Here is a 24,796-nt window from a genome sequence, read left to right on the forward strand (position 1 = left end):
TCAGGGCGGGTGGTACGGAGGGAGTAACACACTCCAGACCGTGTGGTTTTAGGAAAATAATCCACGCCTCGGTGGTGGTGTGATGCGGCGCGATGTGGGGAGGATTATTTTCTGCACAGTCTGGAGTTTTATTCCTCTTATACCGCAGCAATTTATCAAATATCACAACGTTTCATTTATTAACGAACGACACGCCACACGTTTTAACGCTTTAGAGTTAATGTTCAGGAACGACGAGAGACGAGTCAGCACCTGTTCATACTTATTACAGCTGCACTAAACAATCGTTCTCTCTCTCTCTCCATTCCTCACTCTCTTTCTCTCTCTTGCTTTGTCACTCTCTCTTTCCAACTTTCACTCTGTCTCGCTTTCTCTCTCTCTCTCTCTCTCTCACTTTATCTTGCTTTCTCGGCTTTCTCACACTTTGTTCCTCACTCTTTCTTTCTCTCTCTCTTGCATTCTCTCTCTCTCGCTTTCTCTCTCTCTCTGTCTCGCTTTCTCACACTCTCTTTCGCTCTGTTTCTCTCTCCATTCCTCTCTCTTGCTGTCTCTTTCTCACTCTCTCTCTCTCTCGCTTTCTCTCTCTTTCGCTTTTTCATTCTCTCTGTCTCGCTTTCTCACACGCTCTTTTGCTCTGTCCCTCTCTCTCCATTCCTCACTCTTGCTGTCTGTCTCTTTCTTTCTCTCTCTCTCTCTCTCTCTCTCTCTCTCTCTCCCCCTTTCCCCTCGTCTGTCAGTTTTTGTCAGTTTCCATGTGCTTTAAAATGCAGCTTGTCATTTTACCGAGATGCTGGAAAGTGTAAACTCCTCTGTCCTGAAGACTTTCCCGTACTGATAAAATGACTGTTAGTCTGCTGAAACTGGAGACTCCTTACATAAACGTTAGATCATTAAACATCTCCTACCAAAAAAAATCACAACCTCAGTGATTATTCATTCTACTTTGTTAAACAACAACACGGTTTTTAAATTAGTGTTAAATTTTGTGGAACGTCTGCCGTACGCGTCCCTGTGAACCAGCTGTTACTATAGCAACGATAGCGTATTAGAACGAGCGCGTTAATTAAACCGGGACTGCTGTCCGAGCCGCACTGTTATACTGAAATAACACGCACCTTCTGACCAATCAGATTCCAGCATCAGAGCGTTTATTCGCACTGTGGTGTAAAACAATGTAAATATAAATATAAATAAAAGTATCATCAAGCTAGTTTTAAAAGGTTTATTTTTAAAACGTGACGCTTCAGTTCATGACTGGAAACGTAAACGTATTTTAATCGTCATTTTTGAAAATGTAAACGTTTACGTAACGGTCCAGTCGTAACATCGTGACACATAAGCGTGAACTTTAAGTTAAATTTTCTTCTTCTTTTCTTTCTTGTGTGTTTTCAGGACCGTGTGAGATCTAATCCACGATGGTGCAGCAGTATCAATCCCCCGTTCGTGTCTATAAGCACCCCTTCGAGCTGGTCATGGCGGTGAGTACACGTTTACACGTTTGTAGTTTTGCTCTACTGCTACGATGTTGCTAACGTTGCTAACAAGTAATGGAAGTGTATAGCCTCCAGTTTAGCGTGGTGATGTTGGTTCTGACGCTGCATGACACGCTGTTATCTACTAACGCGGACAAAAAGGACAAAGTCAAGATTCAAGATTCAAATAACTTTATTAATCCCAGGGGGAAATTAAAAAAAGAAAGAAAGAAAGAAAGAAAGAAAGAAGAAAATAAAATAAATATATACCTACAATTGAACTGAACATGTATTGCATATGCATAAGTCCTAAAGTCGAATCACTTTCTTTTAGTGTCAGCGTCAGACTCAGATAAGGGGCGGGGCTTAAAGATAGAAGGCGGGGTTGTGCAAGTGATTTGGATGTTAAAACTTTTTAAAGTAGGGATTTGTTTTTCTGTTTTTAATGAAACTTTCTGTACAAGTCAGCAGGCCTCATTTGTCGCTTTTGATACGTACGAATCTATTCGTAAACAATTCATGTTTGTGAAAAACGCTACAGTCTCACGCTATATCTCTGCCGGGTTTTTATTCCTCTGCATGGCAGCATGAGATCGTAATGAGGAGCCTTGTCGTACGCCCTGTTCGGACGGGATTAGTTTTCTTACCTTTCCATCACCGAGGATCTCCGGGAGTTTATTCCTATCTGAATGCTTGGTGTTGGTCAGTTTTGGGCGTAAAGCTATAAAAATCTGATGCTTGGACAACATTGTAGGAGTTATAATGTAAATGCTGAAATTGAATCTTATGGATGCATAAGATTTCTGGAAGAATTTCCTGGCTACAGGACGCCGCCAGTGAACGTAAAAAATATCTCTGACGTTTTAAAAAGATCTGTTTTTGTGGGTTTTCTTTTTAAACTTCACTGCAAATCGACGATTACCGCTTTCATTTGCGAGTACTCGACTTCTTCGCGTTCCTCGCAGTTATGTTTGTGCGTTTGTTTGGAGATTTTCTTCCTGATGTTTTGAAGTCGAGTGTGTGAGAGAGAGAGAGAGAGTGTGTGTTTTCAGACTGCAGCATCATCAGTGTGAGCCGAGGTTAATGGAGTGTTGCGGCGCATTAGACAGACGACGCCTGTTTCCTGTTTTCTGCGATAAAGTGATATATTTTCAGCCTTGCAGCGTTTTCGAATCTGCTGATCGTCGCTTTCTTTCTGTCTGAACGCTCATGTCTGCTTTTTGACCACAAAACCATTTCCCTTTATATATATATATATATATTTTATTTTTTTTTCAGCCGCCTTCCTCACGCTAAACACAATCCTGTGGAGGAACTAAAGCCCCTGAAACTCCAGCTGTGAAACATCAGCATCAGCGCAGCTCGTATACGGAATGTACCAGAACATCCAGCGTGTTCCGGCTCGTCCTGTAGCGCTAGCCGAGCTCCTGTCATCGCTAACGTCACATTTTTTTCCTCATCTCGCCGATCCGTTTGTTCCTCAAGAGATTATTTTGACTCGACTCAAGGCCAGTTCGAGATAAAATCTACGTTAAGCTGAGCGTTATGATGAAACATGATCGTTTTGTAGAGATACCGTCACTGACGTATCGTCACTATTTTTATAATGATCACAAACGCCGTTTTTTTTTTTTTTTTTTTTTTGTACTGAATCTCCACAATTTTTAAATGTTAAAATTTTATACAGAATTTTTATTCATCCTCATTTTCACTATTAAATAAAATAATTTTTTAAAAATAGTAATTTTAATAATCGAATAGTTTTTTTTTTTTAATAATAATTTTTTTTTTATTTTTATTTTTAGTATTTATTTATTCATTCATTCACCGTTATTTTGCGTGTTAAATAATGCACTTTTTGTAGAACTTATATATCATATCGTTGACCACAAACACACACACACACACACACACACACCTCCTGAAATGTTTTATTCCTCTTACACCACAGCAATTTACTGTTTTTTTGGACGATTGCGATTTTTGTATTTTTTTTTTTTTTAATTCATTCAAGCACAACACATCATACTTTTTATCCGTTTATAATTACATTTCAGTTAGTTCCCGTTCTCACTTACGTTATAGCAGCTATAAACAGTCGTTCCCTCACCAGCCTCTCTCTCTCTCTTTTTTTTTTTTTTTTTTCTTTTTTTTTCCTTGCAGCTTGTTTACACAAAAAAAACACTTTCTCTGTAAAATCCTCTGTCCTGAAAATTTAGTTACGCCTTTAGCTCTGACACTGGAGACTCCTTCCGTAAAATGTTACAGAAACGTCTCCTTTAACTTACTTTAAGAAAACTTTGCTGTATCAATAATTATTTTTTGGATTACAGTGTGTGTATATATGCAATATATAATATAATAATAATAATAATAATAATAATAATAATAATAATAATGATAATTAAAAATTGTAGTAAGTTATGAATAATCTTCCTGAATCCGATAATGATCCGAATCGGATTTTGGTCAGATTGTTACTGCGCGTGTAAAATGTGTTTGTTTTTGTTTTGTAGTTTATTTACTAGCCGTTATTGTTGCAACAATTTGCTTTAGTCGTTTTTTGTTTTTTTTTTCCTTCAGAAGCAGGAGAACGACTTCTTGGTATCCGACGGGTTTCTGGAGAAACTGTTTCTCTGAATATAAATGTTTCTCTCGCCTCTCAGGCATGTAAGAGTTTAATTCTCTCGCTGTGAGCCGTGCCAGCTGGCTGCATGTCAGAGGACTTTCAGAGAAGTGTTTTTCTTTTTTCTTTCCTTCCCTCCTTCACAGCAGCATTCTTGAACACACACACACACACACACTTCCCTTCCCGTACGCTCGGCTGTTTAACTCGCCGCTTTTGTTCTCAGGAACAGGGAAGTGCCTAACTTCAGCCTGACTGCGTTCATCAGCTTCTCTCTGCGCCGGAATCAGGTGCTAATTTTCTCAGACGTGTCTTTAGCTGCATTTGCTCAAATCTCAGACTATGAGGACAAAAAAAACAAAGAAAATTCCCTCAGCTCAGAAACCCGGGACGGTCTTGTCAACCCCAGAGTTCAGCAAGTGACGTCAGATCAAAATGGCCGCCCACAGCATGAACAGTGAATGCAGCAATGTCTTACCTTCAAATGAGTTATACTCTATATACACGCATGAGCTTTAAATCAAGTATACATCACTCACCGCAGTTAGCTGGCTAGTTATTGTAGCTAACAAAAGACGAACACAGAGGCGTCCGTGGTTTTCTCGCCACTTTGTAGCTTGAACGTATGAAGGAGGACGAAAATGAGAGTTCTAAGGTAACTCTCATAGTCTAGGGCCGCAAAAATGAATATTTTAATAGTCGTAAGTATAAAAGTGAATTAATTGACAATCGATTGTTCGACTTAAATGTAGCGTGGAACAGCTGTAACAAATATCTTCTGTTTTTATTAGGGGTCCAAGCACTGAACATACATAGATGCTCTATTGGAGTTGTATGTTTACGTCGTCTTGTTGTTGTTGTTTTATTATTATTATTATTAGTATTGTTACATTAATACCACGTGGGAGTGTAAGGCAGCTCATAATACACGTTGTACGCTTTTTATGAAAGTGCAATAGGTGTACAATTCAAAATTCAGCCCTAGGTGTACAATAATAACAATAATAACGTCACAACGCAACATCGTAGAAACATGATTCTACTTTTCTCAGATTCTTTGGGTCACGCCAAGTTCGATTTTACCATGATATCCTTTTTTTTTTTTTTTTTTTTTTCTCTCTCAATAATTTACCGTAAAACAAAACAGGGAGGAGAAACTGAACATTCATCATCTTGATACTCTACTGACGTTCTCTAGAGCTGATCTAATAATTATTCTGCTACGATAAAATCAAAACAACAACAAATATTTGATTTTTGTTTTAAATAAATGCTCTTGCGGATTTTAAATGGATCTTTTTCTCTGTCTCTATCTAAACTCAACCAAGTAACATAGATGTTCATCATCATTAATCTTAACAAGCCAACAAGTTAAACAGACGAAAAATCTCTTACGAATTAATTACGATTTAATCACGATGTTATCACATTGCACAAATTAAGGATTGTTAGACTGAGAAATGAGGAAGCTTTTACATTTATGCGTTCTAAGAACTTAGATGTAAACGCACCCTCGATCCAGACATGATTTAATAGCCGTTAATGTTCCGAAACTTTTTAGCTTTATGTTAACGCGGTTTTGAAAACATAACCGGACGTCAGATTTAAAATCGGACGAGGCGTCTGACTTGAAACTTTTCCACTGTTATTATTTCCGATATTAATGTTGCCAGAACATTCCTGCCTTGTTGTGTAAACGTCCAGATGGAACATTCCTCTGTTTCCGATAATACCTGCCCGTGTGAGTTTAGTGTGCAAACAGGAATTCTTTTCCACAGTAATTTTTAGATTTTTTTTTTTTTAGTTTGTGGAGTTTTATCTTGATAAAAGTATACAAGATAAGCAGATTTTTTTCATCCCCGTTGAGGTCGTGACCTGCCTGATCGCATGTTTGTTTTATTTTTTCCTCTGGAGGAAGCAGGAAAGCAACGATGCAGGATAATTTGTGCTACAAATGCAGAGCTTTAACTGCGCAGTAACACTAACGGGAAAAACAGCGACTGAGAGTGAATGAGTTCTGCTCCCTGGGGCAGCGACGGGAGATTTCTGCTCCCTGCTGTTTCTGTTATAGCCAGGATCTGTGTGTGTGTGTGTGTGTGTGTGTGTGTGTGTGTGTGTGTGTGTGTGTGTGTGTGTGTGGCTGTTTGGCTACAGTAATGAGCAGATCATATGTTAGGTCTGCTATCTGCCTTATATGGCCATATTTTCAGGGCGAGGCAATAAACCCTCTCTGTGTGGTGCTGTAATGGGAAAATAATCAGCGATATGGTGGTGCGATGAAGCGGAGTTACTGGTACCACATCAACGCTGATTATTTTCCTGTAACAGCACGTCCTGGGAGTGTTTTATTCCTCTTATACCACAGCAGCTTCCGAAAGACTACAGCATATCATTTATTAAAGGAACGACACTTTGTACTTTTTGTCCGTTTACAGTTACATTTAATGTTACTGAGAAACCACAACGCATAAACTCCTCTGTCCTGATGATTGTAGTTCAAGTTACAGCTTTAACTCTGACACTGGAGACTCCTTCCATTACTGTTAAATCTGCAGATCTGTATCTGGCGCACAAGCCCCTGCGAACGAGCTGTTACTATAGAAACTATAATATCTACTCGCTGCGTCGACGCAAGACGACGTCATCAGCGTTAGCACGCTAAATCTGCTTTTCTCATTCAGACGAGGCTGATGTGGAGTTAATTCCCTCGAGCACAGGATGTTCCTGACGGTCCCCTGAAGTGCCGAACATCTGGAAAAACAGCTGTATTTAAATCGGCTGTGTTAAAAGTGAGACTTAAGGTTCACTGTTATGATTGGATATGCAAAAAAAAAAAGTTCCAGGAGTTGCACCGCAGGTTGCTTTGCACAAGCTTTGCAGCAGAGGAAGGAAGTCGATTTGAAAACAGATGAGCTCTTTCATCACGGAGGAAGTGATAGTCGTGATTGTAGTGGTTGCTGTTGTTGTTGTTGTTGTTGTTGCTGCTGATAATAGTCTTCATCTAAAAAGGTTTCCCTAAAGGTTCTCTGTTATTTTTTTCATATATAACGTCTTCTATTTATCACGTTGTAGTTATATGGTCAAAGAGAAAGGAACAGCGAGAAAACATTCGGTTCATTCTGATCAACAGAGCTATTTTTACTCTGATCGTTTTTAATGAAGAATAAAGAAATGATGATAACGGATTCCCTCCTCGTCTGGTTGATTGTTACTAGCGATGAAGCTGTTTTTCTTTTTCGATACCAATATTGATCTCATCCGCCATTTTGTTTTGTTTGTTTGTTTTTTTTTTGGCTGCTATTTAAATACTAAATACCGAGCTTAGATTGGTGCCGTCTCTAATTATTACACAACGCATTACTGCATGTACTGGCGGTCAACATCATCCTCGACGCCACGTGCCGTTAAAATCCGTGCCACGGGATCAGCCAAAGGCAGAGGGATGAGGGATTAAAGCTTAAGAGATGAGAACGGATCAGAACATCAGCGCCAGTTCATGCACAGGAAACAGAGTTCGAGGAGTTCGAGAAGGTAGAAAAGAAGAACGAAGGCTAAAGTAAGTCAACGAAGCCGATTGTTGGACGCGGGACAGATCAGCCGTGCGTAAAATCCGCCTGGAGATAAAAAACATCTCTCAGTGCGTGTGAATGTCGGAGGAAGAATCCGCTCAGTCGAAGTCCTGAAGAGGAATTGCTTGACGAGACATGTGCAGTGATGATATTAAATTTCACCATAATTGCCTAACAGTGTGATAAAAAAAAAACAAACAAACCAAAAAAAAACTAAAGCTGCACCGAGCCCACGTTTTTTTAATACAGTCCCGAAATCGAGATCCGAGTATCAGCTGATATTTGATCTGATCCCAACATCCTCGCCGTAACAGATGCGTGAAATGTCACATTCTTTCAATTCTTCTCCTTTTCTCAAGTTTCAAATGAACTCAAAGCTTGTTGGTTAACGTTAGGTCATGTTGCTAAGCATACAGCATGTGACAGCTGTGGTGTCAGTACGTGAAAGCGTTGCTGAGAAATGTCACTTCCTGTTTGGCGAATTCGCCACTGAATTATGGACGTAACGTAAATTTGAGAAACAAGTTTTGTTTGTGTTGGTCTCATGATGCTGTGATCCAAATTTTGTGATGATTGGACAAAACTTTTAGGAGAAGTTGTTTTTGTTAAAATTCAAAATGGCCGACTTCCTGTTTGACAGATCACAAATCTGGTACATCAGCATCAGTTGTCACATTCCAGGGAATGAGTAGATTTGCAAATGTGTGGATCATAGCGCCACCTAGACGTGAATTTGAAGTTGATTGAGGTGAATTTGAGTAGGTTGGTGACTTCACCTTCACCAAATTCTTGATGGAACGTACCGTATATGAAAAATCTGACACATTCGGATGTTCGGGTTGGTCTCAGGATCCTGTGTGATGATTGTAGGAGAAGAAGTGAAGAAACAGTCTTGGAAATATTCAATATGGTGGAAATTAACATCATGATATGCCTTGAACTCAGTATGACGCAAAGAATCAAACATATGGTCAAATTTGCCCTGTTGGTGGCACTAGAGCGTTGAGTGGAGTACAGCGAAGCTGTTCTCTAGGTAGCTGAGACTGTCCTCTATCAATGTGCCGAATTTTAGAGGGGGAGAAAGCGTACGAAGCGTTCTGTCAGTTGCTACAGACTCCCATTGTGGAAGTCTAATAAGAATAAGATTTACAGTAGGATGCGTATGCACCTTCAGTGCTTGGCCCCTTAATTACTAATATCGCAGACATGTAATCTGCGCTATACGGTACTTTTTTTTCCGTAAGATATCAGGCTGCTGCGGGGTTTTGGACTCGGAAATGTGCGAAGGAACGTTCTGGAAGCCTGATGAAGCTTCTTCTTCTTCTTCTCTCTCTCTCTCTGTCTCTCTCTCTCTGTCTCTCTCTCTCTCTCTCTCTCTCTCTCTGCAGCTGGGGGTGGGGGCGATGTATACGCAGTGCAGTAATGTACAGCAGATATCAGGGTTTTTTTTTTTAGTGTGTGTTTTTTTTTTCTCCTCCTCTAGGCTCTGAGAGAGTGAAAACGAGAGTATACTGCAACACACACACACACACACACACACACACACACTTGAAACAGATAGTGTGACCTCGAGTGTCTTTGCACAGCAGTCTCCTGTGATCTTCAATTCAACCTCGTTCACCGCATGTGCAGATCACGTGTCATCAAGTACACCATGTTCTGTGCACGTGTGATGCCCGTCTCCACCCACACACACACACACACACACACACACACACACACACACACGCTGTTACTCCGTCACCATTTTAAAGCAATAAATCGCACACACACACCTTTCAAAAACACAATGACACACTTTCTTGGCTTATATATTTTCTTGTTTATTGGATCCATGATTATGTTGCATGATTATGTTCATGTACATTTTGGAGGTTCTGGTTCTGGTTCTGGCCCTGATTCTTTATTAGAACCCGCCCGATTTAAAGGTGCAGTAGGCAAAATTGAGCCTCCAGTGTGAGAATTAAAGCTGTATTGATGAGACAGAGGGATTTACGCTTTTTTTTGCGTTTTCAGTAACGTGACAAGCTGCGTTTTTGTTGTTGTTGTTGTTGTTGTTTATAGCTGCTCTAACGTAAGTGAGCACAGGAACTAACTCGTTTCTCAGATGTTAATAAATTACAAAATGTTAACGCACACACTTCAGACTGCTGTTATAGTACTGTCCTCGTATAACTGCACGATCCTGTGTGTGTTATTCTTTATAATGGAATATTATAGAAATGGAATGATTTTCATAAAATGATTATCGCTGAGAACAAGAATAGCTAAATAGCTAAAATAATATCACAGCCGTTATGAATCAGTAATCATCCAAACCCCATTACACCGACCGCATTCGTAAAAAAGAATAGCTTCAATACCAGTGAAAACACGAGCGTAAACGATGAGTAAAAGCTGAGTCTTCATTGCATCTGTTCTCTACATCACACCTCTCATTTCCTCTTTCTCGTTTTTTTTTTTTTTTTTTTTTAATTGTTTCCAGAAGAGAGATGTGTAATCGCACTGTAGTCACCGCCCCCCGTCTCTAAAGCAACAGTTTATTTATTTCTGCTGCATCATGACCAGCTCGGGAAATGACTCGAACACTTTTATCAAAACCTTTATCTTTTTTTCTTTCCCTCCGTCAGGCAAAGCAGTCACGCTGACTATCATTCCAGCTAAACACTGTGTGCTAAATATAAACTAAACAGCCCCTGACATCTGTGTGTGTGTGTGTGTGTGTGTGTGTGTGTGAGATGGAGAGAGACGGTCCCCTAAGTAACAAGTTTACACAGCACTGATTAGGGATCAGGTCTAACGTTTTACAATGCGGACGTGTTAATTAGACGCTTGCTAGCCGCCTCGACGCACAGAAACCACACATTAAAACCCGATAGCTGAAATTACGCGACCGCTCAGCGCTCGTCTCGGACGTTTCGCAGCTCGAACCTGTAATCAATCTCCAAACAAACCACACGCTGTCGATGTCTGGGACCGAAAGTGAAATTTCTGTGCGCGCTCTTTGCCACAAGATTAGCATGACACGTGTAGCGGTTGTTTTAACAAACTCAAAAGTGTATTAAAATGGCAGGTCTACCACCGTTATTAACCACATGTGGTCTGAAATGAGCTACGTGACATCACTTCCTGTGTACAATAAGGCTGGATGTTTTACAGAGCTGATTGTACAGGTTCAGTTCAGCAGATGGGGTGTTATTTATAAAATTCTACCTGAACAACCTAAATACAGAAGTGTATAAAGTTTCTCTCTCTCTTTTTTTTTTTTTTTTTTTTCTTTTTTTTTTTGAAATTAATTATAAATACTCAATCGATAGATTTGTGAAATTCAGATTCTCCTTTGCTATTGATGTTTTAACAATTGTCAATTTAATCATTTCGAACAAAAAAAAAAAGTAAAAAGCAGTTGAGAAATTGGATTACATCTAAACACAGGACGTCACGATGACTTAAAGCGGCGATGATTTCATTTCATCGGACTTAAGAAGCAGTTAGCTAGGCTAGATGACGTTAATAGCGTTTTTTTCCGTAAGTACGTGCAAAATGTAGCTACAACCCTAATAAATTTATGGCTAACCCCACGTTCGTGCTAGCGAGTGACAAAGCAATTAATGGCGACTGTCAGTTTTCTACATACGTACGCAATATAGAGATGTGATTTATTTACAGCGAACCCCAAGTTCACGCTAGCCAACGACAAAACAATTAATGGCGACTGTTACTTTCTATGTACATACGCAACACGAAGATGTGATTAATTTACCACTACTCCTAAGTTAATGCTAGCTAGCTAAAGCTACGTACGGAGCTGCAGCTTCAACTAAACCAGCAAGCAGTTTTTTCTCAATTTTATGCAAATTACATTTGACGAATCCAAACGGTTGTCTCGAAAGATTCTTCGGACCAATCTTACGGCGTTTTCTTTCTGATTTTTCTTCGGTTCCCGTGCTCTATTTGCAATTAGTTCCCATTTACTGTTTGGAAGAAAACTTATAACTTTAATGAGTTCGCTTTAGAAGTGATATATAGCTACTGCTGTTTATCAGAATTAAATATAAAAAAAAAAAAAATGCCGGACAGGCCACGCCTCCAAAAATCGAAACAGTAATAGTCGTTATTTTAACATTTAACGTAACATAAACGTTATTTTCACTTGCGCTATGATCAAATCCCAGTGATGCGTTGTGAGAGGTTGTGAGAGGAATGTGTACGGGATAAATTTACACACGGCAGCCGGAGAACGCCAGCAGATCGGATTTCCGATCTTCCCAACCTTCGTGCTCAGAGCGTGTTCTGTCCTCGACCTACTTTCTGATCGGATTACAGCACCGAGAGCTTATAATAGCTTCAAACACCAAACTCTTGCTCTCAGAAGAGTATATAATCATCTACTGTAGTCTGGTTCTGACCTTCATGTGGTGTGTGTGTGTGTGTGTGTGTGTGTGTGTGTGTGTGTGTGTGTGTGTGCGCGCGCAATGAATAATACTGCTGTATGAATGAACACGGTGTAAATGAGTCAGACTCGTTACTCAGACCGCTTTCTATTATTAGTAGTTATTATACTTCTCTTTCATTCCACACTGGTGAATTTGTTTAAGGCTGATTGCACACTAGTCGTAACCATAGCAACGCTTTTCCCAGCCCTAGCTAGTCCAGTATCGGCTAGCTAACTAGCGTAGCTAGGTCTGTAGATTCAATGTATTATTCTCAGTAATACAGGAGGTTGTTTTCCTTCGCTGTGGATTTCGAGGCAGAAAATCGGGAGAATTTGAGCCGCTTGTGCGACTTGACCGTTAAAGTGCAGCGTCACGTCACATCACGTACCCGGGAAAAATCACAAAAATACGCACGATGGAGTTTTTTAGCTGGAATATCGGAAGTGAAATATTTTCTTTCTCATGTAAAACCTTGCGTTCACTCGCACAACTCCTCATTTTTTTTTCCCGTGAATATTCTGAACGTCGTGGAAGTTCACTGAGGCGTTGCCGTGATTTAAATAATCAGATGTAGTGCACGTAAAAACTACGCAAAATGTAGGGAAAAAAATATTTTGCTCATTTTATTATTAATTATTTTTTAATAATTTGTTACTTATCATTTTTTGCCCTTTTAATTCCATTTCCAATTTTTTTTTCTTTTTTGTTTCTTTTTCTTTTTCCTTCTTGTCTTTTTTTTTTATTTAAATTTGGTTAAATTAGTCTAGAATTGTTCAGTCTTCTTTATAAACAAGCTCTTTGTCCTGGTTAGCGATTTAAACAAAAATTAAAACTTGTAGTCTAAAATTTTTTTTAAACTCACATAGAATATTTAATGCAAGGTATGATTAAGCTCCGCCCCCCTCCTCTGTTATTACTGTTATTGGTTGCTGTGCTTAACCAATCACAGAGCGCGAGACAGCAACTAAACTATCATTATCCAAAAATTTCTTGTGTTATTTTTAATTAATTTATTTATTTTAACATTGATATCAAATAAAGAAATAATTATTGTATCGGGGGGAAAAATAAATTAATAGTTTTTTAAATATTTTTATTTGTTTTTCTTTTTTTTTTTACTTTGAATTTTTATCCATTTCATTTTACTTTTATTTATTTTTTTCTATAATTTTATCTTTTTAGAATATATTTACTAATTTTTGCCATATTGTCCAAATGATTGTTTTTCCTTTGTGTTAACAATTCCGAATACTGTGTGTGTGTGTGTGTGTGTGTGTGTGTGTGTGTGTGTGAAGCCTACACAAGTTCTTCTGTCCATCTGAGTACAATGAATGGGTTGAGCTTGAATCAAGCACTTGTTTTTTGGGTTTTTTTTGCTGTCGAATAGGAACACACGCACACACACACACACACACACACACACACACACACACACAAAGACGATTCTGTCTCAAATTGTAAAACAAAATCTAAACAATTGCCGCCTGTAATGCGAGATTCTCCAGAACACCTCCGCTGTGCCCTCTCTCACACTGTGTGTGTGTGTGTGTGTGTGTGTGTGTGTGTGTGTGTGCAGCAGGAGGTTTATAAGCTACAGCAGGGAAACGCTGCCGGCTGTGTCTCATTTCACTAAGTGCTTTTGTTCGCTTGTTCACTTCACTAGTACTGTGTAACACCAGCGGCTCTGTGTATCGATCACAAGCATGTGGTTTAACAGTTTAACTTTTAAAAACTCATTATTTCAGAAAGAGAGAGAGAGTGAGAGAGAGAGAGAGTGTGCGAGGGGGTGATGGAGAAAGAGAGAGAGGGCAAGAGAGAGACAGAGGGAGAGAGACATACAGAGTTGCATGGAGTGAGAGAGAGAGACGGACTTGTTGATGGAGAGAGAGAGACCGAGAAAGACACATGGAGAAAGAGACAGAGACGTAGACAGATGCATGGGGAGAGACAGACAGAGGGACAGATGGACAGAGACACAGATAGATAGATGGAGAGAGACAGAGACACAGATAGATAGATGGAGAGAGACAGAGAGACGGATAGATGGGGGAGGGAGAGAGAGAGAGAGGGACAGACGGACGGAGACACAGAGACAGATAGATGGGGAGAGAAAGAGAGAGGGATAGATGGAGAGAGAGATGGATAGATGGAGAGGGGGAGACAGAGAGAGAGACAGATGGATAGATGGAGAGGGGGAGACAGAGAGATGGATAGATGGAGAGAGAGAGAGACAGACTTGTGTTGATGTGTATTTGAATTAATTTACACACAAAGCATTTACTTCACTTGTGTTTTTTTTTTTTTTTTTTTTTTTTCTCCCTGTAGAGAACCTGGTTCTCTGTGTACGTGCGTGTGTACGTGCGTGTGTACGTGCGTGTGTACGTGCGTGTGTACGTGCGTGTGTACGTGCGTGTGTGCGTGCGTGCGTGCAAGTGCGTGTGTGTGCACTGGAGGTGTACAGTGTGTAGAACATCCTGTATCAAACTGGCTCTTACACACACATTTACACAGGATCTGAATTAAAGCCAAAGGACTGACATTAACGTGGCTGTTTGTTCAGTGTGAGTTCAGCTCAGAGAGAGAGAGAGAGAGAGAGAGAGAGAGAGAGAGAGAGAGAGAGAGAGAGAGAGTGTGGGTGTGTGGGTGTGTGGGTGTGTGTGGGTGTGTGTGTGTACCGTAGTGTTTTTTAAATGTATATTTATTCAATATATAACACTGAAAGAGATTTTTTTTTTTTTATTTTATAATTTTACAGACTGTGTACAAAACATTAATGTCACATCAGGTGCTTTCTTTGTTGAGTCAATTTTGTAATTATTTAAAAAAAAAAGTTTAATATATTTAAAAGATGTCAAAATATCCACAATATCTCAGAAAAGCGTATCGTCACATAATTTATCACGATATCAGTGTCACGTCACGTCGTCCAGCCCTAGTCCGAATTTTTTTTTTCAGTTCTAACTTATTTTCATAGACTTTAAATGAAAAGCATCAAACTCATTTTTAAAATATCGTGATATGATCTCTTTTTCAAATCCTTAAAAAAAGTTTTATTTATTTATTTTTAAACGTAAATCTTTAACCCTGAGTGTTTGTTAGGGAACTAAAGGCTATATCGTTATCCGTAGCGGTAGAAAAGTACTCCAGTATCGTGATATGATATTTTTGTGGTATCGTCACATCTCTAACCTTCACGTCATGATACAGCGGCTTCAGTTCCTGATTCTGAAACATGACTAAAGTAAATATTGTTGTTTTTTATCGTTACGGATGTAACAGACGCCTGCGATAGGCATGTGAGCGCTCCATCACGCCTCAGATTTCGTTTTGTAAATATTCTGAAGTTTTCAGATGGTGGTTTTGTTAATTGTGGTGTTGTGTTACTTTTTTTGTTGTTGTTGTTGTTTCATACTGAAACAATTGTGCCTTTGGTTTCTGTAGAAGTCTCCGCCCACAACGCCGCTCTTACTCGATTATCCGAAATGTATAAAATGAAAACATTTCTAAAAAATTCCTGGACTACATCTGTTGGAAATTTAGATCAGGTTTCTAAATAAAAGAGGAAAAAATATTCTTAAATAAAGTGTTTATAATCGATCATGAGCAATGAGCGATTACGGCAGACTACTCAATCTCACACACACACACACACACACACACACACACACACACACACACACACACACACCCCTATGGGTGTTACTGGAACTATCACGCACAGTGTAATAGGCGAGGCAGGTTTCTTCGAGGCTGAAGTCGTGTGTGTGTGTGTGTGTGTGTGTGTGTGTGTGTGTGTGTGTGTGCCCTATAAATGTTCAGAGTGTATAAATAACCGCACAGTCGTTCATGTGAGGAGCGTGCACGTGCGTGCGAGGAGTGCGTTCAGCTACGTTATAAAACCCGACTGAACACAAACGCTGCCGTGTCTGAACTCGTCCTCTGAGCAGAAACGCAGGATTAAAGCAGCGTTCAGGGGTTTTCTTTCTTTCCTAATGAAGATTATATTATTAATGTAACTGTGTTAAAGTAAACAAAAAAGCAAACAATGATGTTGCTGGTAGTGAAGGAAGGAAGGTAAAGAGTTTATTATTGTGATGGAGAGAGAGAGAGAGAGAGAGAGAGAAGGACACAGAGAGAAGCATGAAGAGACAGTGAGAGACAAAGAGAAAGAAATGGGAGCGTGAGAGAGACAGGAAGAGAGAGAGACATGAAGAGGGAAAGAGAGACACACCCTGTCTCTCTGTGTGTGTGTGTGTGTGTGTGTGTGTGTGTGTGTGTGTGTGTGTGTGTGTGTGTGTGTGTGTGCGCGACACAGAGATGGAGATATGGAGAGAGAGAAAGACAGTGAGACATGTAGAGAGAGAAAGAGAGAGAAAGACAAACAGAAAGAGTAAGACACACAGAGTGAGAGAGAGATGCAGAATCAGAGTGTGTTAATGTGAGATCGGATCTGATTCTTATTCAGTCTGATAGACGCCACACACACACACACACACACACACACACACACACACTCTAGTGTGTGAGGGTTCCAGCGAGAGCTGACATGCAGATATAACACTCTGGTATTTCCTCTTTGCATGGACACGGTGATCCCACATCGCATTCCTCCGTCTCCGCTCCCGCGCGTCACATTCCGCTCCCTCTGCCTGGTTTTCCGCTGTTTGTTTTTGTTTGTTCAGTAAAACGAGTGCGGCCTGATATGTGCAACAGGTTAAACACTGGGTTGTTAAAAACAGCAGGAGGCTTTGTCCTTTCTCTCTCTCTCTCTCTCTCTTTCTTTCTCTCTCTCTCTCTCTCTCTCTCTCTTTCTCTCTCTCTCACACACACACACACACACACAAACACAAACACACAGATATACACACGTGATTGTGGCAAAACACACACACCCTAGTTTCTCCTCCATCTGCTGACCTGGTGTTCAGGACACCTGCGAAGAAGATTTGTCCTTCTACACACACACACACACACACACACACACACACACACTCTCACATGATTGTGGCAAAGCACACACACACACACGCGCGCACACACACCCTAGTTTTTGATCCATCTGCTGACCTGGTGTTCAGGACGCCTGTGAAGAAGATTTGTCCTTCCGCACACGCGCACACACACACACACACACACACACACACACACGCGGGTTAATCGAGTGCCAAAATGGTTTAGTGGTGTTAGCTCCACCGATTTTTCTCGCTATATGGTTGCTTTAAAAACAAATCTAGAGAGCGTATATCTATATGCTATCACTATACGTTGTTGCTATGGTTACATCTTTCCTCAAGCGAAGTCAAAGACGAAGTGTAAATATAGACCGATCCTAAACCTACAAATCTACAACCGTTGTCATGGTTACATCAACGAATTAAAACTGGGATTCGATCCTCTCTCTCTCTCTCTCTCTCTCTCTCTCGCTCTTGCTCTCTCTCACTCTCTATCTCTCTTACTAACTTACTTTCTTTCTCACTCTCTCTCTCCTTTTGTCTTCTCACTCTTTTTTTCCTCTTTCTGTTTTTATCTCATTCACTCTCTCTTTCATTGTGTCTCTCTGTCTCTCTCTCTCTCTCTCTCTCTCTCTCTCTCAGGCGTATGAGAGGAGGTTTCCTACGTGTCATCTCATCCCCATGTTTGTGGCCAGCGATGTCCTCAGCGAGGAAACGAGTGAGGACAACTCCACGCACAAAATCGAGAGGAGGTGCAAGCTGGATGTCGACGCCCCTCGACTCTTGAAAAGGGTAAAACAACGTTTAATAAATTATTCACTCGTTTCATTCTTTACTCCAAAGCGTCCTGACGTGTTTTATTCCTCTTATACCACAGCAATTTATCAATGATTCTTACGTCTGCCTCTGGCGCTGGAGACTCCTTCCGTAAAACGTTACACAAACGTCTCCTTACTTCAAGAAAGCATCAACGTATCAATATCATTTTTTTCCCGTGTATCATTAGTGTAGCGTTTGCCGTACGAGTCCCTGCGAACCGGCTGTTACTATAGAAACTGAATCAACACCTTCTGACCAATCGGCATCCAGAGCTCCTTAGTGCTGTGGTGAAAACGTGAACGTAGGCGTAGACGCTGACTTTGTTTATTTGTTCACGTCTGTACGTTAATAACGCTGTGGTTGTGTTCAGATCGCAGGCGTGGACTACGTTTACTTCATCCAGAAGAACACACTGAACCGCCGAGAGAGGACGCTGCACATCGAGTCCCACAATGAGACCTTCTCCAACCGCGTCATCATCCACGAGCTCTGCTGCTACTCGGTGAGACACGTGCGCGCACACGCACACACACACACGCACACACACACGCACACACACACACACACACAAACACAAACACACACTCTTTCTGTCCATAATCGTGCACACACTTTCCTCAGGAATGCATATTATTTCTTTTTGCGTATTTAAACCATCTGTTAAAAAGTATTGGTTTTGAAATGCATGTCATGGAGTTATTAAAAAAAAGAGAAGAAACACATGTTTTTAATTTATTTATTTTAATAAAAACAACAACGACAAATAAAAAATAAAAAAAAAGAAAGAAAAAACGGCCCGTGATGTTGAGTCAGGCCGTGACTCTGCTCAGCTGGAATTCTGCTTTAAAGAGCAAAAGAGTTCACAATGTTCACAAAGATTTTCTCCGAAAGGGAGGGGAGGAACCGTGTGTGTGTGTGTGTGTGTGTGTGTGTGTGTGTGTGTGTGTGTGTGTGTGTGTGAGAGAGGCACGTGGTAGCTGTCAGCACCTCGCTGTGTGTATGATTAGTTGCTATGTACGTGGGACAGATTTGGGGCTGGATGATGGAATGCGAACAACATGAGGCTGCACAACTTCACACCCACACACACACCCACCCACACACACATACACACACACACACACACACACACACACAGTTCCAGCTTCTAGAGCTTACTGTTATTAAAGGAACAAAACGAAACACACAGCGTGATTCTTTATGAGTCCCTCTTTAGTTTAACGTCGCTAATGTGTAATGGCAGGCGAACTACAGTATATCATCATGGGAATTACTTATATTTATTATTTTTATATTATATTATATTATTATATTGTTATTATTAGATTTATATTTACACCACAGCACGGTTGAATTCTCAAATCTGATTGGTCAGAAGGTATGAGGTGCTGGTGAGGGAACAGCTGTTTATCGCAGCTATGATGTAAGTGAAAGCAGGAACTAACTCGTCTCTCGGACGTTCCACAACATTAAATCTGATCATAAAGCGTTAAAATGTGCGACATTTCGTTCAGTAATAAATTAAACATTGTAATTATTGATTAAAAAGCTGTGGTATAAGTCGCATAACAAACTCCAGTCTGAGCGGTTATACGAAAATAATCCGCTTCGGTGGGGAAGTGGCACACCGCTTGCGCGCTGTGACGCATCACACCACCCCCGGTGTGTATTATTTTCGGTCTGGAGTGTGTTATTCCTTACTCAAGGCCCGCGTTCTGATACGTTATCGTTTCTATAGTAACAGCTCATTCACAGAGAAGCTCCACTAATAATAAACAGATTTTTAAAAATCTGAATTGTTACGGAGTAAGTAAGTAAGGAGACGTTTATTTAACATTTATGGAAGGAGTCTCCAGTGTCAGTGCTTTATAACATTCAGAGGTAAAGCAAGCGAGAAGAGGAACTAACTTGTTTCACAGAAACATTACGCGTTACTATAAATGGATAAACTGTATGCTGTGTAATGTTCTTTAATAAGTAAGAATTATAACTGTTGGGAAATTGCTGTGGTACAAGAGGAATAAAACACTCCCGGACGTGCTGTTATAGGAAACTAATCAATGTCAATCATTTCCTATAGAGGTTATGGTGAGTGTTAGTGTTGAGTGTGGGTACATCGTTGTTTACCTACAGTATATACACAGCAGTGTGTGTGTGTGTGTGTGTGTGTGTGTGTGTGTGTGTGTGTGTGTGTGTGTGTGTGTGTTCTGAAAGGCTGGAGAGAGAATTAACGAGGTCGCTGTCTCTAACACTTTCCAGAAGTTTCTGTGTTTTAATGTTGTTGCAGCAGAAATTCTGCTGACGGTGTAGTTTTCCGCAGGTTTGTCATCTCTCTTCGTTCTGCTGATCCCTCGCTTCTTTTCTTTCCCTGTTTTTTCGGGATTATTAGCCATCTGCACTCCTGAGCCACACTTTAAAAATAAACAAAAATGTAAAAAAAAATATGCATCTGTTTTTTATTCTGTATGTAGTTCATGGTATGCTGCTTTTCACACTTATATCTAAATATAACTTACGTATCTTTTATATAGATATAAGAAATATAATTACGTATATTATAAAATTAATAATAATAATATAAAGTTACGTTTGAGGGATTCCGCAAAAACATGACGTAGGGCTGGGCGATGTGACGATAATATCGATATCGTGATAAATTATGTGACGATACACTTTTCTGAGATATTGTCAGTATTGTGATATCTTTATTTTTTTCTTTTACATTTATGCTTTTAATAATTACAAACTAAACAGAACTGAATGGAAGCAGTTGATTAGATTTTTATTTTTATTTAATGTTTAAAATTGTACATTTTTTACAGAATTCCGTTTATTTTTTTCCCCTTTTCAGTGTTAGTTTAGTTGTTGTAGGTATTCATTAAAAGTTTGATTCGTAATTTTTACTTATTTCTATTTTAATTTTTGCGTTAAATATCATGTATCGTAGAAATGTGCTCAAGTACCGCGATATAATATTTTTGTCATATCGTCCCACCCCTAATTTTTACATCTGTCTTAATAAATGCTGCCACTTTGAGACTTTGTGAAAATCTCAATATCTGTTTATCTGCTGGTTTGTTAAAATGTTGTACTGAACATGATATATTTAATAATACATGATAAATTTTAGTTTTTTTCCTCCTTTTCACTGTTAAATGATTCAATCCTACAGACTTTAGTATCATCAGAAGAGAAATTAAGAGTGAGCAAGACAAGAAGGACGACTTAAACACTAAAAAATGTTAATAAAATAAAGCGATCTGTGCGATATCGAAGAAAAGCAGCTAATTTCTGAACTATTTTTAAATGTTTCATTGAATTATTCTAACGGATCCAAACAAGCTGTATGTGTTTAATAACGTGAGAGTTTGCGTGTGTTTGTCACGTGTCAGGTTCACCCCGAGAACGAGGACTGGACGTGTTTCGAGCAGTCGGCCAGCTTGGACATCAAATCCTTCTTCGGTTTTGAGAGCACCGTGGAGAAGATCGCCATGAAGCAGTACGCTAACAGCATCAAAAAGGTAACGATGATGAGAGAGAAATAATCATTTAATTTCCTGTGCTACAGCATTATATAGAATATAGTGGTTTATTACTTTGTTATAAATTCACCCTGTACGTTAAAATCCCGCTGCGTATCTTTCACGCTCAGGGTAAAGAGATCATCGAGTACTACCTGCGAGAGCTGGAGGAGGAAGGCATTACCCACGTGCCCCGGTGGAGCCCCAGCACCTCCCTCGCTCAGCCCGTCGCCGCCATCATGCCCCCGGCTCCTCCCACTACGGCCCCCATCGCCATCACCGCCCCCGCCGAGACCGGCAAAGACGCGACGACGTGTAAAGAAAGCAGCAGTCCAGTAGGCAGCGCCAGTGAGCCGCTCGCCGCCACGCCCGATGGTGATAATTAGTATTTTAATTAAAAATAAATAAATAAAGATAATAAAAATTCTGGTATTTAAAAGAGTTCTGTTTACAGTGGTAAAATAATCTGAGTATAATGCGCTAATTTAATATATATATATATCACAAACAACAACTTTTTTTCGCTTTCACTGGTAACACTGGTGATAAATAAGAATGGGAACAATACTACTACGAACACTATTACTAATACTAATAACAGTAATAATGCTACTACGAACACTATTACTAATACTAATAACAGTAATAATGCTACTACGAACACTATTACTAATACTAATAACAGTAATAATGCTACTACGAACACTATTACTAATACTAATAACAGTAATAATGCTACTACGAACACTATTACTAATACTAATAACAGTAATAATGCTACTACGAACACTATTACTAATACTAATAACAGTAATAATGCTACTACGAACACTATTACTAATACTAATAACAGTAATAATGCTACTACGAACACTATTACTAATACTAATAACAGTAATAATGCTACTACGAACACTATTACTAATACTAATAACAGTAATAATGCTACTACGAACACTATTACTCATACTAATAACAGTAATAATGCTACTACGAACACTATTACTAATACTAATAACAGTAATAATGCTACTACGAACACTATTACTAATACTAATAACAGTAATAATGCTACTACGAACACTATTACTAATACTAATAACAATAATAATGCTACTACGAACAGTATTAATAATACTAATAATGATAACATTTACATGTTTACTATTAATAACAGAAATAATAGCAGTACTAACTCTATTAGTATTACTGCTACAAATAACACTACTACTACTACTACTGATAATAGTAACAATCACTATACTGTTACTATAACAACTAATAACAGTAATAGTACTAATAAAACTACTACTAGTAATGGTAACAATACTATTATTACTATTACTACTACTAATAACAGTAATACTACTACTATTACTAAAAAAAACTAATAATAACAATAATTAAAAACTATTCTACTACTTTTACAACTACTTATGACAGTAATAAAACTACTAATAATAACAGTAACAATACTACAAATACTAATACTACTACTATTACAACTACTACTACTAATGACAGTAATCATACTACCTTTACTACTGCCTCTAATAACAATAATAATGCTACTACTAACAATTACTACTAATAATACTTCTCCTCCTACTACAGCTGCTAATAATAATAATAATAATAATATAATATTATAGCTAGTACTAAAAATAACAATGATACTGCTACTAATAAAACTACTAATAATAACAATAATGATATTACTATTAATAAAAACAGTAACCTTTCTACCTTTACAACTACTAGTATTAATAATAATAATAACAATAATAATAAAGCTGCTGCTACTAATAACCATATTACCTGTACTGCTACTTCTAATAACAATAATAATGCTACTACTACTAATAATAGTAAGAGTAATAATACTGATAATAACTCAATTACTATTAATAATAACGTTAAAAATACTTCTACTAGTAGTAATAATAATGGTAATAATAATAATAAGAATAATAATATAATAACAGTAACCATACTACCTTTACTACTACTTCTAATAATAGTAATAATGCTAGTACTACTACTACTAATAATAGTAATAATAATGAGTAATAGTACTAGTATAGTAGTACTAACACAATTACTACTAATAATTCTAACACTACTACTACTACTACTACTACTAATAATAATAATAATAACAATACTACCTTTACTACTGCTTCTAATAACAATAATAATGGTACTACTAATACTACTACTACTACTGCTACTAATAATAATAATAATAATGTTAATGGTCCTTCTATAAGCAGCTGGTTTAAGCTTTTGGAGTCCCAACAAGTCATCTGTACAATATATCGTACAGCACCCCTTTTATATTATTGTATATCTAATGTTGTGTGTGTGTGTGTGTGTGTGTGTGTGTGTGTGTGTGTGCCGTCATGTTAGATAAACTGGACGCTGACTACATCAACCGTTACCTGGGTGACCTCACACCTCTGCAGGAAAGCTGCCTCATACGCCTCCGCAGCTGGCTGCAGGAAACACACAAGGGCAAGGTGAGTCACACACACACACACACACACACACACACACACACACACATACACACACACACACACACACACATATTACTATACTAAAACTATCCTAAAACACTACCCATAACTGCTGAAACATCCAAAACCAAAAGGAATAAATAAAATAAGTAATAAAATAATAATAATAATAATAAAAGCAGTTAGTCGTCATGGCGACCTGTCAGGTATTTCTATCCTTGTGGGGACCAAACCTTCCTCCAGACTGAGGAAATAGACTCCGAGCGTCTGTAGTGAGTTAAATTGGCAGTATTAATGTAAACCCGGTATGAAGTGATGTACATAATGCTGTATAACCCGTAGATCCCGAAGGACCAGCACATCCTGCGCTTCCTGCGAGCGCGAGACTTCAACATGGACAAAGCGCGAGAGATCCTGTGCCAGTCTCTCACCTGGAGGAAGCAGCACCAGGTGGATTACCTGCTGGACACCTGGAGCTCGCCGCAGGTCCTCCACGACTACTACACCGGGGGCTGGCACCACCACGACCGCGGTGAGCGCGCGTACACACACACACACACACACACACACACTGTTCTCTCGCCTTCCTTTCTTTTTGTTATCTCCGCTTTTTTCTCTCCAACTTTGAGTTTTTTTATTTTATGTCTTTCTATTTTGTTTCTCTTTCTCAAGTTCTCTACGTCTTGGGGTCTTTTCGCCCCCTCACTTCTGTCAGCTGCAGCCTTGGAGCTGTGCGTGTGTGTGTGTGTGTGTGTGTGTGTGTGTGTGTGTGTGTGTGTGTGTGTGTGTGTGTGTGTGTGTTCTTTATACCCTACGCTAAGGGTAGTTAAATTACAGATAATTAATCAAGTGTACACACTGTGGATGAGTGTCAGTGGTGAT

At 39.1% G+C, this 24,796-nt stretch overlaps 1 protein-coding gene across 2 annotated transcripts in view; it reads left to right on the plus strand.

Annotated features, from left to right (window-relative positions):
• Positions 1-24,796, plus strand: part of si:dkey-237i9.1 (SEC14-like protein 1) — a 39,243-nt gene that overhangs the window by 3,181 nt on the left and 11,266 nt on the right. For both annotated transcript variants that reach the window (XM_053230165.1, XM_034299976.2), the window contains exons 2-8: positions 1,393-1,478; positions 17,698-17,847; positions 18,245-18,376; positions 21,267-21,395; positions 21,527-21,770; positions 23,805-23,914; positions 24,257-24,446. In XM_053230165.1, the coding sequence (XP_053086140.1) occupies positions 1,416-1,478; positions 17,698-17,847; positions 18,245-18,376; positions 21,267-21,395; positions 21,527-21,770; positions 23,805-23,914; positions 24,257-24,446 (1,018 nt within the window). In that variant the 5' untranslated portion in view covers positions 1,393-1,415. The remainder of the gene's footprint in view (positions 1-1,392; positions 1,479-17,697; positions 17,848-18,244; positions 18,377-21,266; positions 21,396-21,526; positions 21,771-23,804; positions 23,915-24,256; positions 24,447-24,796) is intronic.

This window comes from Pangasianodon hypophthalmus, chromosome 2 (genome assembly GCF_027358585.1).
Source record: "Pangasianodon hypophthalmus isolate fPanHyp1 chromosome 2, fPanHyp1.pri, whole genome shotgun sequence".
NCBI lineage: Eukaryota > Metazoa > Chordata > Actinopteri > Siluriformes > Pangasiidae > Pangasianodon > Pangasianodon hypophthalmus.